The sequence below is a fragment of the Lissotriton vulgaris genome, chromosome 1_1 (assembly GCF_964263255.1).
Source record: "Lissotriton vulgaris chromosome 1_1, aLisVul1.2, whole genome shotgun sequence".
Classification (NCBI taxonomy): domain Eukaryota; kingdom Metazoa; phylum Chordata; class Amphibia; order Caudata; family Salamandridae; genus Lissotriton; species Lissotriton vulgaris.
Window position 1 is genome coordinate 512,346,162 of NC_141685.1, and position 14,163 is coordinate 512,360,324.

A 14,163-nucleotide genomic window follows, 5' to 3' on the forward strand; every position below is an offset into this window, starting at 1 on the left:
ATCTTAGCTGACAAAGAGTTATAGAGTTTTTCATTCTGTACTGATAGTGCTTATAATCAAATGTTTTTTCTTGTAGGGGTGAATGGTGAGGTTATGTGCTAGTCTACAGCAAAGTGTTGTGTTTTAGGCATAACTGTGAAATTTAGCTAACGGCTAATATGAACCTTTCCTTAGGCCTTAAAGGCAAAGCATCTGTGGGGGGAGCTTCTAAATACAGGCCTTTTATTAGGATTGTCAACTGGTGACATACTGGTGACATCAGTCAGGATAGAATGCACGTTGATAAATGTAGGTATCTCTGGTGAGGGAAGATGCATTATTGGTTCTCGTAGTACAGAACTCACTTCCTGCGACTTCATTTGCATGTGGGGCCAGGCATAGGTTAAAGCCTATGGCCCCTCCTTGAGCCAGATTTATCGTATGTTAGTAGTTGCTCCAGGAACCATATGTTATGCCTGTAATGGAGAAATTGAGTGAACATCAATCCATCCACGGCATCTAGTCACTCATTGAGCCTGGATAATCCGTATATATTCCGCATAATTGTAACAATTTAGGGAGAAAGAGTTTCTGAAGTCAGGTAATGGGGTAAAGTAGAATTTGAAAAGGAGTGTGAAAATGATTGAGTTGTGTGATAGGCCCCAGTGTGGATGGCTCATGGAGGGGTGAGGTCACTAGTAGTGTTGATAGAAGACCTTGTCTATCTTTCAGATAGGAAGACATCCAGTTTTATATATTTCCTGGCATGCAGAGTGCTCCTATTTTAATTACTAGAGTTTGATGGTGAATAATATCAAAAGCAGCCAACAGGCTCAAAATTAATTATTTGAGCTTTCACTCCCTTGTTGTCCTTTATTAAGTTCTGGTTACCGGAAATAAATTTGAAGGTGAATTCCATACTCCTCCTTCGCATAGGAAGAACTATGCAGTCCAAAAATCAGATGGAAAACATAAGTTGGTGAAATCACATGTGATCTTGTACAGTTTGAGTTGGTGAGAATAGTTTGTCAGTAGTTTAGAAGGAAGGGTCAAAAGAAAAAAAGGGCACACAGAATGAAGGCATTTCTTCTTCTGGAATTTGTTGCTCCTTCCCTCTGCACTGAAGGGGATTTCCTAAGTTTTAGGAAATCACTTACAACTCTACTTTCTTACCAGGCATTTGGTCTGCTCCCGTCCTGATAGGAGTATTGTTTGTCTTTTGTAGTTAAACTAGCTTCCCGGCTATTTACCTTTCTCACCTTTTTCCACCCTCTAGCACCTTAAAGTGACATTCGAGCTGCCCGAAAACAATGACATTTAAAATTTAAAATAAAGTAAAAATGCAGCTTTCTACTTTTCTCTTTCAAACAATGCTTTCAACCAGGTGGAGAAGTGTGGCTCACTGGTTAGAAGCGGCAGACCCTGAAGCAGAGGTCAGGCCCGGGACCAGGGTTCAATTCCCGACACAGCAGTGTCTTGGGCTCAATGTCCGCAGACTCAAATTCTCGCCTCGGTGCCTACTCTAATCATGGGTCCCACTCTGCAACTCTGGGCAATAGCTTGCTTAATCTCCAACAGCCCCAACAGTGCTGGGATGCCTGGCTTCACCTTGGGGGTGCCCTGGAGGGGGCATCTTACAGGGAAAGCCAGGATGGGTTCCACAGCCGTATACAGCGCCAGGATGCCCCGAGATGGGGCGGCAGTGCACTTTACAAGTATACACACATTTACATTCCTTTGATCATGGTCATGTGACCATTACAGTCGGTGTCCTGCTTGGTCTCATCTTATAGTCGAGTAGTAGGATCCCCATCTAAAAGCCTGAAGTAGTGAGTGTGGCATGTGGTGACTTATAAATCACCAGCAAAACAATACATAAAAGCTATAGAGATTAATAAACTAAAAATAAACTATCACTTATGAAATCGTGGGCTTGCTTCACAATATGAGATAACATTGATGGTTGTTTTTTCATGTCTCTCCACAGCAGGTTCTCTAACGAGTAGCGTGTGAACTACTGGTAGGTCTCCCGAACCTGTAAATAGCTGTCCTGTATGCAACCCACCCCAACAAATTAGAAAATTTTTCCTGGTAGCATTTATATATGTATACCAAAACTGTAAAGTGTGTATTTGAGACGAAAATGTGTGTATTTCCATAACTCATAAACTGATGGTTGGAGAAAAATGGTTGAATCTCAAATATATTTAAAGCTGATATTTGAGTGATAAATAATGTACTGCTGGGAAGACCTATTACTAATATTATTACCTTGACGCTCAGGGCATTGCAATTTTGGCTGTTCTGTACTACCCATGTAAAGGCATTCCAGATTAACAAAGCCCTTTTTACATGATTGCTGGCAACCTTCCTGAATGACTGAGGTGATTGCTGCTAGTAATCTTGCGTAGGGTGGCTTTTACAGTAATCTTGTCTGATGCGGTCACTACTACAACACCAGTAGCTCAGGAATATTTTCACTAAGCAAGAGCTGCTCTTATTACAGAAAAAGGTTGGAGACCCCAGCTCTACACATTACACTGGATGTCAGATATTATTGTATATCGAACGTTTATAATCACAGATGTGCAGAGAATTGACAAAACCTTTTATCAGAATGAATCGTCAGTTTAAGGCATCATTTCTAATAAGCACAAATGTAGAATTGCCTTTAGGAGATTTGGCATTTGCTTTCCATACCCTTCTATTGTATTGAACACAAAAGTGATTAACTTGTATAAAAGGCCATGTAAAATTAAGTAAACCATATATACATATTCGTCCATAAAGGAATATTTGACTTTTCATGGGGTTTTCTTCAAGGTAATTGATCTCGGAGGCGAGGGTATTTCTGTGAATGAGTACTTTGGAAATGGCAGAGTGACTGAATTCAAGTATGGAGCCAAACTGGGAAATGTCATTCGTAAATGGAATGGAGAAAAAATGTGTTATTTAAGGTAAGGACCACTTTGGCCCAAACAAGCTAAACATTTTGTTAATACAGTAATTTATTTCAGTGTCTAACTGTCATATTCTGTTTGGTAGGAACTGGGGTGAAGGATGGGCTTTTATGTCATCAGACAGAGCCCTGGTTTTTGTAGACAATCATGACAACCAGAGAGGGCATGGTGCTGGTGGAGGGTCAATTCTCACCTTCTTTGATTCTCGGTAAGAGCTGTAGTCTTCTTTGGAACATACATTCCCATTCGTTTTTCACTCTGTCTTAAATCACATTTTTGCTGTATCTCTACTTTTCATACCTCAGATTGTACAAAATGGGAGTTGGCTTCATGCTTGCTCATCCCTATGGGTTTACTCGCGTGATGTCAAGTTTCCGTTGGCAAAGAAACTTTGTAAACGGGAAGGTAAGTTTGTGAAAATATTTTGTCCATAAAGCCGATCTGAGAAACATGGTTTCCGAAAAGTGATTCTTTCAGACGTAATATGTGGTTGCGTACAAAAGCTTTTGTGATCCTTTCCATACTGAAAGGATCACAAGAAATAGATAGATGTATTGCAAATCCTGCCTCAAATCCCTAGGACTAGTGTTCAATGGATTTCCAGCTTATTCCACATAAAAAGTGGTATGAATCCAGGGTTTTAGTCACTTTCCCAAACAAACCAATTGTTTTCCAATTTGTTATCAAGTAAATCCACCCATGCTTTCAAATGTCAATGCACCTTCCTGAATGCACATGTGGAGTTATTATTTTCAATGCTATTGATTATTTTCAAATACACATGTGAAAGGTATGCCATGTTGCTAATTCCCCTTTTCTAACATATACAATTGTAATAAATATACAACATGGACTGTAAGAATGTGGTGCCATTGGTTAAAGAAGGTGAAGACTCACCTCAAGCAATAATCACAAAACTTGGGGTGAATTACTAAAGTCACTAAATAAATCTGAGACTCAACTGCCTGGTATCTGGTATTGATGGCCCAGAGCAGACAGGCCTATCTTAAAGGCTTATCTTAAAGGCAATGTGTAAATTGTTTATGCAATATCAAAACAGTAATAAAGTCACAATACAGGAAAAGAAAAATCCCAAGCCAGTTTAGAAAAATAGAGTATATTTTAACAAAGAAAATGACACCAATACATCAATCTCAAAAAGGAAGAATGTAGATATTGTTATAGCTTAAGGTTGCCAATTTAGCCCAAAAATTTGAAACTTCACTGCAGCCAACTGGTTCTGGTAGACTGGACAATAGGTGCGATTTGAGGAAGACTTTGAGCCCAGGTGTGTTACAGAAACCAGGTTAGACCTGGTTGACAGTTCTACTTTTGGACTAAGGGCCCGATGTATGAAGTGTTTTTTTGATCTCATAAGATTAGATTTGCAAAATCAGGCCATTTACAACAGCAAAAAGACTTTTTGTCATGTATTAAACTCAAATTGCAACCAAATGCCAAAGTGGAAGGGGCGTGCTTAAAACCTTCAATCAAACATTGAATTGGAAAGGTGTGTTTTGATGTTCCCTTTACAGCCAGATGCTTTTTGTGCCTTTGGGCAGTGAAGATTTCTATATTTGGACTTAATCACTTTTTTGGAGCTCAGATTGCTCCAGCAGGGCAAGGATACAGGCTGTAGCTGAAGAGGGGTCAATGAAGCTGGATACATTCTGCATGATTTCCTAGTAAATTGGAGTTGGTGCTGTGGAAAAATGTAGAGCTAGAGAAACCTGAGTCTGAAGGTATTTGGAGCCAAAATATTTTTAAGTCCCAGGGTTCACAGGATGTTGAGATGGGTACTCTTTGAAATAGCTTGGGGTTCCAAGATCTCAGGAACAGCCCTGGGGATTCAAAACTCCAGCAGAAGCCACCTTGAGAGTCCAAGTTAAGTCTAGTTGGAAATGGTCAAACTAGTCAGTTGCAGGGAAAGCCTCTTGTAATTTGTGTCTCTGTAGCCTTGAACAGGATGTCAGTCTTATGGCCCTTGGGGCCCACTTTTATTTCTTTGGTACATGTGGGAGAGCAGGTTCAGCCCTTCAGGGTTCTTATCATGTCTCATACAGTAGGTTTAGTTCTCTTGTGATCTTCCATACACCCGGTAGTGTTCTGAGGATGGTATTGTGGGGGCCACATTTATGCCTGGCACCAGCCTTTGTGAGGGGGGGGGGGAGTTGACACCTAGCTCTTTCCTGCCCAATTTGGTCAAAGTTCCCAGGGGTTACCCCACCCACTTCTGCAGCATCTCCTGTTTGCTTATTGCAAACAATCTCATAGTGCACCTCTCTGTCTGAATGTAAGATGGTGAAATCCTTTTCTTGTGACTGTGCGCCCACCCCAGAGGTGTACTAGGGAAATAAGCAACCCCTCCTCTGTGGTCACTTCAAACCAATTCCGGGAGTAGCTCCCTCCCCACATGAATTGGAGCATGGCTGGCTAAAGGAACAAGGAATGGTCTGTGGAAGTGCCTCCTGACATTTGTCTTAGACAAGGGAGACCCCTTTGAAGATAATGAAGCTCCTGGGCACTGCCCAACTGGCCATCCTGCCAGAGAAACTGAAGCACCTCTCTACAATCAAACCTTTGTGCCCTACTCTGAAAGCATTTTTCACACCATATTCAAGGCTCAGCACTCAAGATGCTTTCAGCTGGAGGCTAAAGGCAAATGAGCCTCCAGGGGGAAATTAGGCAGGGCAAAGGTAAGTTTCTAAAGGTACTGTTTCCCTCATATTTATTCAAAATTCGACTTCACTTTGAGTTAGGCTTTTAATAAGTATTTCAGATTTCAAGAATTACATTTCTAGACACTTGCTAGCCAGAGATAGCATTTTTAAATTTAGTTTTGCATCCCAGTGTTTTTCTGTAGAACAGTCGTCCTTGCTACAGTGAACATATGTTTTGGGGCTTTTTTACTGTAAGGATGTTTAACATTGAATTTCTACATATCATGCTTTTATATACCATGCAACCTCTTTTATGAGAAGTAAACCTACTTAGGGATGAACTATCCATACTTAAGAGGAAGGTTTAGTCCTGTTAAAAGGATTTATTCTGATAGGTCGACTAGCAGTTTAAAAGCTGTTTTATTCTGGCTACAGTGATAGGCCTGAAGCCCTGTTGTACACAGTCACTGAAGTAACTGAAGCGGATGGCACAATGAGAGGCTCTGGAAACATTTTGTACCATATTCTATGGACCTATAGCTAAGTTAAATAGACCAATTAGTGATATACTTATTTCATCATGTTGAACCAAGGAGGATTACAGGCAGCATTGTTTGACAGCCATCAAAAATAGGGTTTCTCAAAAAAAGCAGGCTTCCTACATAGACTAATACAGGTAATTGGGGTAGCTACTCTACAATAAACATTACAGAACAGATATCACAAGCATGTTATGTGAGCTAGTGGAGAAATCGATTTGCAAAAACCTGCCTATTAAATTTTAGCACTGAGAGAAACCTGGTTATCGTCTATTTCCTAAACTGCAGCATACAAAATGCAGTATATCCGCAAATCATCAACTTTGTTTTATAATAATTATCAGGCAACATTCAAATATTTTACTGACCTTTGGGTAACCTACTGAGCAGTCTCATATTTTCTATTGCCTTAAACTACGGACACGCACACCTTCTATCATGCAACAAACTACAGAACCAGTTGGTCACCCCTGCAGTGCTATAGTGTCATTTTTATGATGTGTAAGAAAAACATCAATGTGCTACCTTAATTCAATAAACAGCTTATCCTCGCTATACCTAGCCCTTGAAGTGCAGGCATGTGGCTCACCTCTATGTTCACACACTGAGCCTTCAACCATCATGACTCCTCCTTTCTAGTGGCCAGTTTTAGGTATCACTCAGGCTCGAGCAGCCTCAGTACTTCACATGATTCCCTTTCATGTTTTTTCCACCTCAAATCATATGCTATTCTTTCACTAACAGTGATTCTGTTCTGAAATGCTGTTCCAATGGGCATCCATGGTGTAATACAGCTGTTGTGTTTCAAACTGCCCTCTTCTGTCAGATAGGTAGAAGCGGTGGTGCCAGCAAGCAATGGCATAGCTTAGTCATTTATATTTGGGTGGTGAATCTCAAACAGAAAAAGCAGTGGGCCACAGTATGAATGTGTGAGGTGACCAAGATTCGGAATTAACTGGTAAAACGAGGAGAAGGGTCAGTAGTGATGTTCATTGGGATTCTGGGGCTTATTTAGAGTTTGCAGGACAGGTACTCCGCTGCAATGGTGGCTCATTTTACTGTCCATCACCACTAGGTCCATCCTGGCAGTGATGGACAGTGAAAAAAAGAAAACTGACTCCCACACCATGGGAGGTATCTCCAATGGTATGGGGGCGATTGGCGTGAAAAAAAAAATTCAAAAACAAACTCCTAATTTAGGCGTTAGTATTTGAAAAATAAAGAACTTTGGAAAAGTTTGACTGCCAGCTGTAATGATTGACAGATTAATTCATCCAACTTTTCCTACATGGACCAAAACTGCCATGACAGTGGTTCCTGCCAGTGTATTGACATGGCTGCAACAGCAGACATCTTTAAATTTGGCTGGTGGACTAAAGGCAGTAAAGTCGTTTGCAACCCTGTCTGACTTTACGCCATCTGCTAAATCCAAAATCAGGCCCTCTGTTTAAAGTGGCACAGTGGGCAAAAAAAATAGTTTAGAATGCTACCCCAAGTGATTGCCTGACGTCACATTATTTGCAAGCATTCATCCCATCACCTTTTGGATATTTGCTTGCCAGCAGTATGCCCGGAAACCTGAGACTAGCTTAGCCTTCCAACCCTACTACGGCTATTGTTTGTGAATTCTAAAAAGTAGTACATTTTCATCCATTCAAGGAGTACTTCTATGGGTGCAGATTTGCAATTTGTTGGTGAATTGGTCACTAAATATATTTAATTTCCTGATCCAAAAAATGAACACGTTAAAAGGCCTTAGCGAAATCAGGATGACAAGACAATACCACACAGACATTGCAGACCCAACTGGTTCCCCCAGACCCAGCCACCAAGGTAACAATGTATATATTTGAGGTGGGTCACACCTCAAACAACCCCTGAAGCTACACCCCTGCTAGCGTGAGCATATTTCTGCCTGCTTATTGGTAAGGCACTGGGATTATTAGTAATTTGCATGGCTATACCTTCCTCTGGACAACTATACACATGCATGCTCACAGACACACACATATACATGCACACAATTATACATATCTGAAGAGGTTTATGTCATTGTAGCATATCTATTTTATTGGCTTGTTCTTCAATAGTAATGTAAACATAAACTATTAAATATGAATATTTACTGCTTAGGACGTCAATGATTGGATTGGACCTCCACGTAACCCTGACGGTTCAACCAAACCTGTTTCCATAAAGCCTGATACCACCTGTGCTGGGGACTGGGTCTGTGAACACAGATGGCGCCAAATAAAGTAAGTCAAAATTTCAGAGTCTATGCAACGATTCAGCTACCAATCAACTTACAATTTAAAAATAAAATGTAATTTTTCCGTAGGAACATGGTAATTTTCCGAAATGTTGCTGATGGTCAACCGTTCTCGAACTGGTGGGATAATGGCAGCAATCAGATTGCATTTGGTCGTGGTAACAAGGGCTTTATCGTCTTCAATAATGATGATTGGTGAGTACTGCACAGTTTTGAACACATTTCTGTGCATGTAATATTCATTACAAAGGGTGGCGCAGCTCTTTTCAAGTTCGGTTCAGCAGGTAAGGTCAGATTTAACTTTATCATGCTGAGTTTCAGAACTAAAAGTGTGTATCAGCACCCTAGTGCAGAATTGCTGACAATGTAGTTTCATATTAAACTAGGATCAGAAAATTACCTCCACTTCTTGATAAATAATTGAGTACACAGGATGTTGTGATTAGCAATCCTTTCTCTTATAATCATTCAGGAATAAACTCATGTAATAATAACATTATACAGTCTTGTATAGAACACTTAAAAAGCTGCAGTGGACCTGTGGCCCAGCATTCCTAAGTCAGGTGCAGCGTGATAGAGGGCAACATTTTTTGATTCAAACAAGTTTTCTATAGCGTGAACAGGACCTCCAATACAGTTTATAAGTCAAGGCAGGAGAAGAGGTAAAAACAGAGCAGCCAAACAAAATGCGATCCTAACAGTCTCATAGAGTTGGGTGCCTTAGGGAGCATTTTCCTTAAGTTGCTGAGTTGGAAGTTTGCATCCTTGGTAAGTGTACTAATGTGCTTCTGCATGTTCAATCTCTTGTCTAGCATTATTCCCAATGAGCTTGTGAAAGCAATGATGTGTGGCTTGCAATTAAGAGCTGTTAGTTGATTCATCCATTCTTCGATGACTGGTCACTGCTTGGTTGGTGCAATTAAGAGTAATGAAGGGGCATATTACAAGAACGGCGTTAAAATGATCGCCGCTTTAGCGGCAGGAAACTGCTACTAAAGCGACAATAATGGGCTTGATAATATGCCCTTTAGAATTCCAATAGAAGCCCATGTTCACACCAGAACATGGGCTTCTAGTGGGAATTCACAAGGGCATATTATCAAGCCCATTATCGCCGCTTTAGCGCCAGTTTCCTGCCGCTAAAGACGCAATAATTTTAACCCTGTTTGTTGATATTATGCCCCTCAGTTTTAAGAGCATTGAGTTTCAGGTGGTTACATGTCAACCAGCTTTGTGTTTTCATGAAGACTGAGTTGAGGGACCTGATGTTCTCGGGGGAGGCGACTTTCAGGTACAGTTGGGTATCATCGGCGTACATGTGAAAGTGAATGTTGGATGATTTTAGAATTTCTGTTAAGGGCTACATGAACAGGTAGAAGAGTGGGTGAAAGCTCTGATCCCTGTGAAACCCCCAGAGTGACCTGTGAAAGTTGAGACAGGGACTGGTTCACCTTGAAGCTTTGGGTTCTGTTGTAGAGAAATGAGGAGAACCACATCAGTGCAGGCCAAAACAACCCCATCCTGTGTTTCAAGAGGTCAATTAGGTTGTCATGCTTAACAGTATCAAAAGCTTATGAAAGGTCGAGGAGGATCAGTAGACAAGATTCATTTTGATCTAGCAATCTTAGTGCATCATCTATAATTTGAGTGAGAGTGGATTCTATGCTTTGGCCCTGGCGGAAACCGGATTGAAATTGGTCCAGGAGTCGGAATTGTTCAATGTGGGTGCAAAGCTGGACATGCCCACTTTTCTCCAGGAGCTTTGCCAATGTGGGGATGGTAGAAATTGGGCGGAAGTTGTGTAGGTCGAGGGATTGGCGGATGGTTTCTTTAGAATAGGGGTAACCTGTCCACACTTTGGCAGTCTGGAATAGCACCTTGCAGAAGTGAAGCATTGACAATCTTAATCCAGAGTGGGAGTATGGAGGCTCTGGTCTCAGAGAAGAAGTTTAATGGCAAGGGGTTGTTGAAATTCTTTCTTAATATCCAGAGTTTTGCATATGGTACTTTTATCCAAAGTTTTAAAAATGCTCCTGGATGCGTTGCTTTTGGGGGGGGGGGGGAGAGCAGAAAGGTCAGGACGAAATCTGACCAAGTAGGAAGGAGGATGCTAGGAGGTGTGATAGAAAGGTGCTCCAAGGCTGACAGTAGTTCAACTTGAATCTTAGTAGTCTTATCGGACAAGAAGTCTGCAAATTCTTTGCAGTTAGTCTGCGGACCGAGACCCAGTGAGGAGAGCATAGGTTGACTGTTTGATTGAAGCTTGATGAGCTCTAACAGCTTTTTTGGACAGATTATTGCTTGCTCTAATTAGTTTCTGAAAAAGGAAGCTTTAGAGCATCTGATGCGCTTATTATAGATATTTCTTAAAGATCTCAGCTGGTTGAAATGTTCAATGGAGGCAGAGGATCTCCACAATCTTTCCGCTAGTTTCAGATTCCATCTTTCAGTATTTAGATTATCATTATACCAAGGTTTGGAAACTTTGGAGGACAATCTTTTTAACTGTGCAGACACCATCGAGTCTAGAACACTTGTCATGGAGCAGTCATAATGGTCTGTAAGGTTATGAACATCAGACATGTCCACAGGAGGGGGCAGGATGTTCTCACAGAGAGCAGTCACATCACGCAAGTTGATGTTTTGCAAACATCTTTTCCAGTGTCTGGGGTTCTTCGGCTGGACTCTATTAACTCACAGAATCTGAGATGAGGAAGGTGATGCAGTGGCGGTCAGTCCAGTCACATGGAATGATAGATTCAAGGTGAATGGAGTTGAGCTTACGGATGACTAGATCTTATGTAGCTCCATTAATGTGAGTAATGCTGTCACAATTTTGGTTTAGGTTAAGGTCTACCAGGAAGGATTTAAGGCTATTGACTGCCACATCATTCAAGCCATTCCAGAGGAGGTTGAAATCTCCCAGGAAGATCTGAGTGTGCCGTGAAGATCAGAGTTAGATGAGATGATATCCATGAACTGTTCTATGAAGGGGAGATTGTCACGCAGAGGGTGGTATAACGAGTGCAATTTGCATAGATGTTTATTGTTACAAGCAAGCGCAATGCACAGGTATTCGCAGGACGGCTGGAGAGCCGATTGTGATTGTTTGACTGATAGACGGCTACAATGTATACAAGGGATGTCGCCACCTTGTCCGCTAGATCTTTCTAACCTAATGATGTCATAGTTAGAAGGGGCAAGGATATCCAGGATAGATACAGATGTGTCATTTAGCCAGGTTTCCGTCAACAGTAAAAGATCAAGGTCATGTGCAAGGATGAGGACAGCAATGTCAGCAGCGTGTCTTACTGCTAATCTGCAGTTGAGAAGTAAGCATTTAAGTTTTGGATTGGTGTTCAGTGTGGTAGAAAGAGTGGTGGTGACTCTCATAAGGTTGTTCTCATTTAAGGCTCTGGTGTTTTCCCTAGGTTCCCTGAAAGGGTCCGCAAGGATTGCTTCTATTTGGTGTAAGTTTGTTGTGGTGGCGGAGTGTGTCGGATCATATGAGAGTAGGAGAGAATGAATATCCTTGTCTGACAGTCTATCTTTAAATTTAGAGGGCCGTGATGCGTCATTGGGGTGGGGAGCGGTTTTACAACTTTGGGGCGGGATGACCGGTTTCGTGAAGACCTAGTTGGTGGGGGGAGCAGGAAGCATGGTGCTAGAGTTTGATGGGAGCACATGGTTAAGGCGGTTAGTCTTTGTGGACCATCTTAGCCTCTGATTAATGGACAGCTCAGAGGAGATATGTGAAAAACTTCAAACTTAACCTCCAACAACTTAAGGCAGAGGTTCGATCTCATCAAGTCTAGCTTCTAATGAAGTGTGGGAGTGGGTATCCGAAGCTTGAAACAGGGTACCTTGCAGGGGGAACTAGTGGAGGATGGGATCAAAAAGCCTGGAAGAGGCTGTGGCTGTAAGGTAGGGTTGGATTCAGGGATTTGGGACTGGGGGCTAGGAGGGAAAAAGAACCCGCAGAAGCAGGGTAGGATTGTGGAATAAGTTGGAGGATGAGAGGTATAGCCCTTGGCCAAGAGGCAGTATAGAGGTTGTGGAAGACAAGTTGTTAGCCCAGTTCAGACTATCAAGCACCGGGGTGTGATTGACTTTTATATAGGGGGGAGCCTCGGGTATACTCACCATTTCTGCCGTACTGGGCTTGGAAGTCAAGGGAATATCTGGGGGGATGGTGTGATTGAATGAACTTGGCAAGTCCGAGCTAGCTGTCCTAGAGGAGAGGTGAACATGCATACTAGAATGGTGGATGCACTGGAGGGGGTCATTTCCACCTGGAATAGAAGAAGAGTTGCTATTGTGTGGTGGTCACTAAATGGGAGCCACGAGGGGCCAAGGTAGGGTCAAAAGTGGAGTCGAGGATGAGTGAGGATAAACTTTGAGGAGTCTGGGGGACCTCTGAAGAACTGGCAACTCCTATGGAGGGGGAGGATTTAATGCTAGATACTGTGGGGAAAATATTGTCAAACATGGCTAGGTTGCGGTCTGAGGCTTAGATAAGGATAGTCCCATTTTTGTAAAGGGAGATGGTAGCTTCTGCACTGTAAACCGGAGAGGGAGCAACCATCACTCTAAGACCATGTGGAGTCTTCATGGAAGTGGAGATCTGGAGCAGTGAGTGGAGGGTCTTCCTCCGTTGAGCATGTTTTGTATAAAAGATGAGATCACTTATAGTATCATATTTTTTAATGGAGAAGAAGGGATCTGAGATGGGTTTCAGGGTGGGATTTAAGTAGTCTATGTTAAAAGCTTTTTGCAGTATTTTATGATGGGTTAGGGGGATATTGGATTATGAAAGTGTTCTGGACTGATGGCACCAGATTAGGAAACATGAAACTTGAGGGCTTCTGGATCCATGTCAATCTAAACTTAGCTATTAGAGGAAGAGTAATTAACTAAGGTTAAGGATCCTGATAATGATAGGAGAGGTGTCTTATGCATTCAATGAACCAGCTAGAGGAGCACCTCTGAAAGGGGTGGCCAAGGTGACAAGCATGGGTTTGAGGCACAGGCTATGGAAAATAATACAAGTTAATAAATTAAGGAATTAATACCATTTCATGAATGGGCTATGTAATCATATGATTGCTGCATTGGTTTTCCTTTGGAAAGTCTTTTTGTAGTGTCAAATAACATGACATATTTGCTCTCCACTTTCTTGTAGGCATATGGATGTAACTTTAAAAACTGGCCTCCCTGCTGGCACGTACTGTGACGTCATATCTGGGCAAAAGGAGAATGTGCGCTGCACTGGCATTCAAATCAGCGTTGGCAGTGACAGTTCAGCCAGATTTCAGATCAGCAACACGGCTGAGGATCCATTTGTTGCCATTCATGTTGATGCTAAACTATAAGTGACCACCCACTTCAATCAATGCCATAAATTTTATCATGAAATAAAGATCACTTCAAATTTTTTTTATTTGCAAATACTATATTTATTGGCCGTTAACTGTACCACTGACCAGGCCCAATAGGGCGTCAAATCCATATAAAAAATGTATAGTAGTAATAAAATTGAATTGTAACATGTGTAGAAAAGCAGTGAAAAACTGTTTACGGACATTATAATTCAGGATAAACTACACCAAAAGACACTCTCATACAGTTTATACATGAATAGAGGGCAGTGAGTGGTCCTAAGGAATACAGGCTGGCATAGACATCTTGAAAGACAGAGGAGTCAACCTAGCTTAACCTCCATTATACTTTATGTACACACCACTGTGAATGCTAGG

General features: G+C 41.7%; 1 protein-coding gene across 1 annotated transcript in view; it reads left to right on the plus strand.

Moving 5' to 3' along the window:
- LOC147747417 (pancreatic alpha-amylase-like) overlaps positions 1-13,842 on the plus strand; it is a 46,429-nt gene extending 32,587 nt beyond the window's left edge. Inside the window, exons 5-10 of the mRNA XM_086953888.1 lie at positions 2,803-2,936; positions 3,025-3,147; positions 3,245-3,344; positions 8,272-8,393; positions 8,477-8,602; positions 13,590-13,842. Coding sequence (XP_086810014.1) covers positions 2,803-2,936; positions 3,025-3,147; positions 3,245-3,344; positions 8,272-8,393; positions 8,477-8,602; positions 13,590-13,779 — 795 coding nt within the window. The 3' untranslated portion in view covers positions 13,780-13,842. The remainder of the gene's footprint in view (positions 1-2,802; positions 2,937-3,024; positions 3,148-3,244; positions 3,345-8,271; positions 8,394-8,476; positions 8,603-13,589) is intronic.
- The last annotated feature ends 321 nt before the right edge of the window (positions 13,843-14,163 follow it).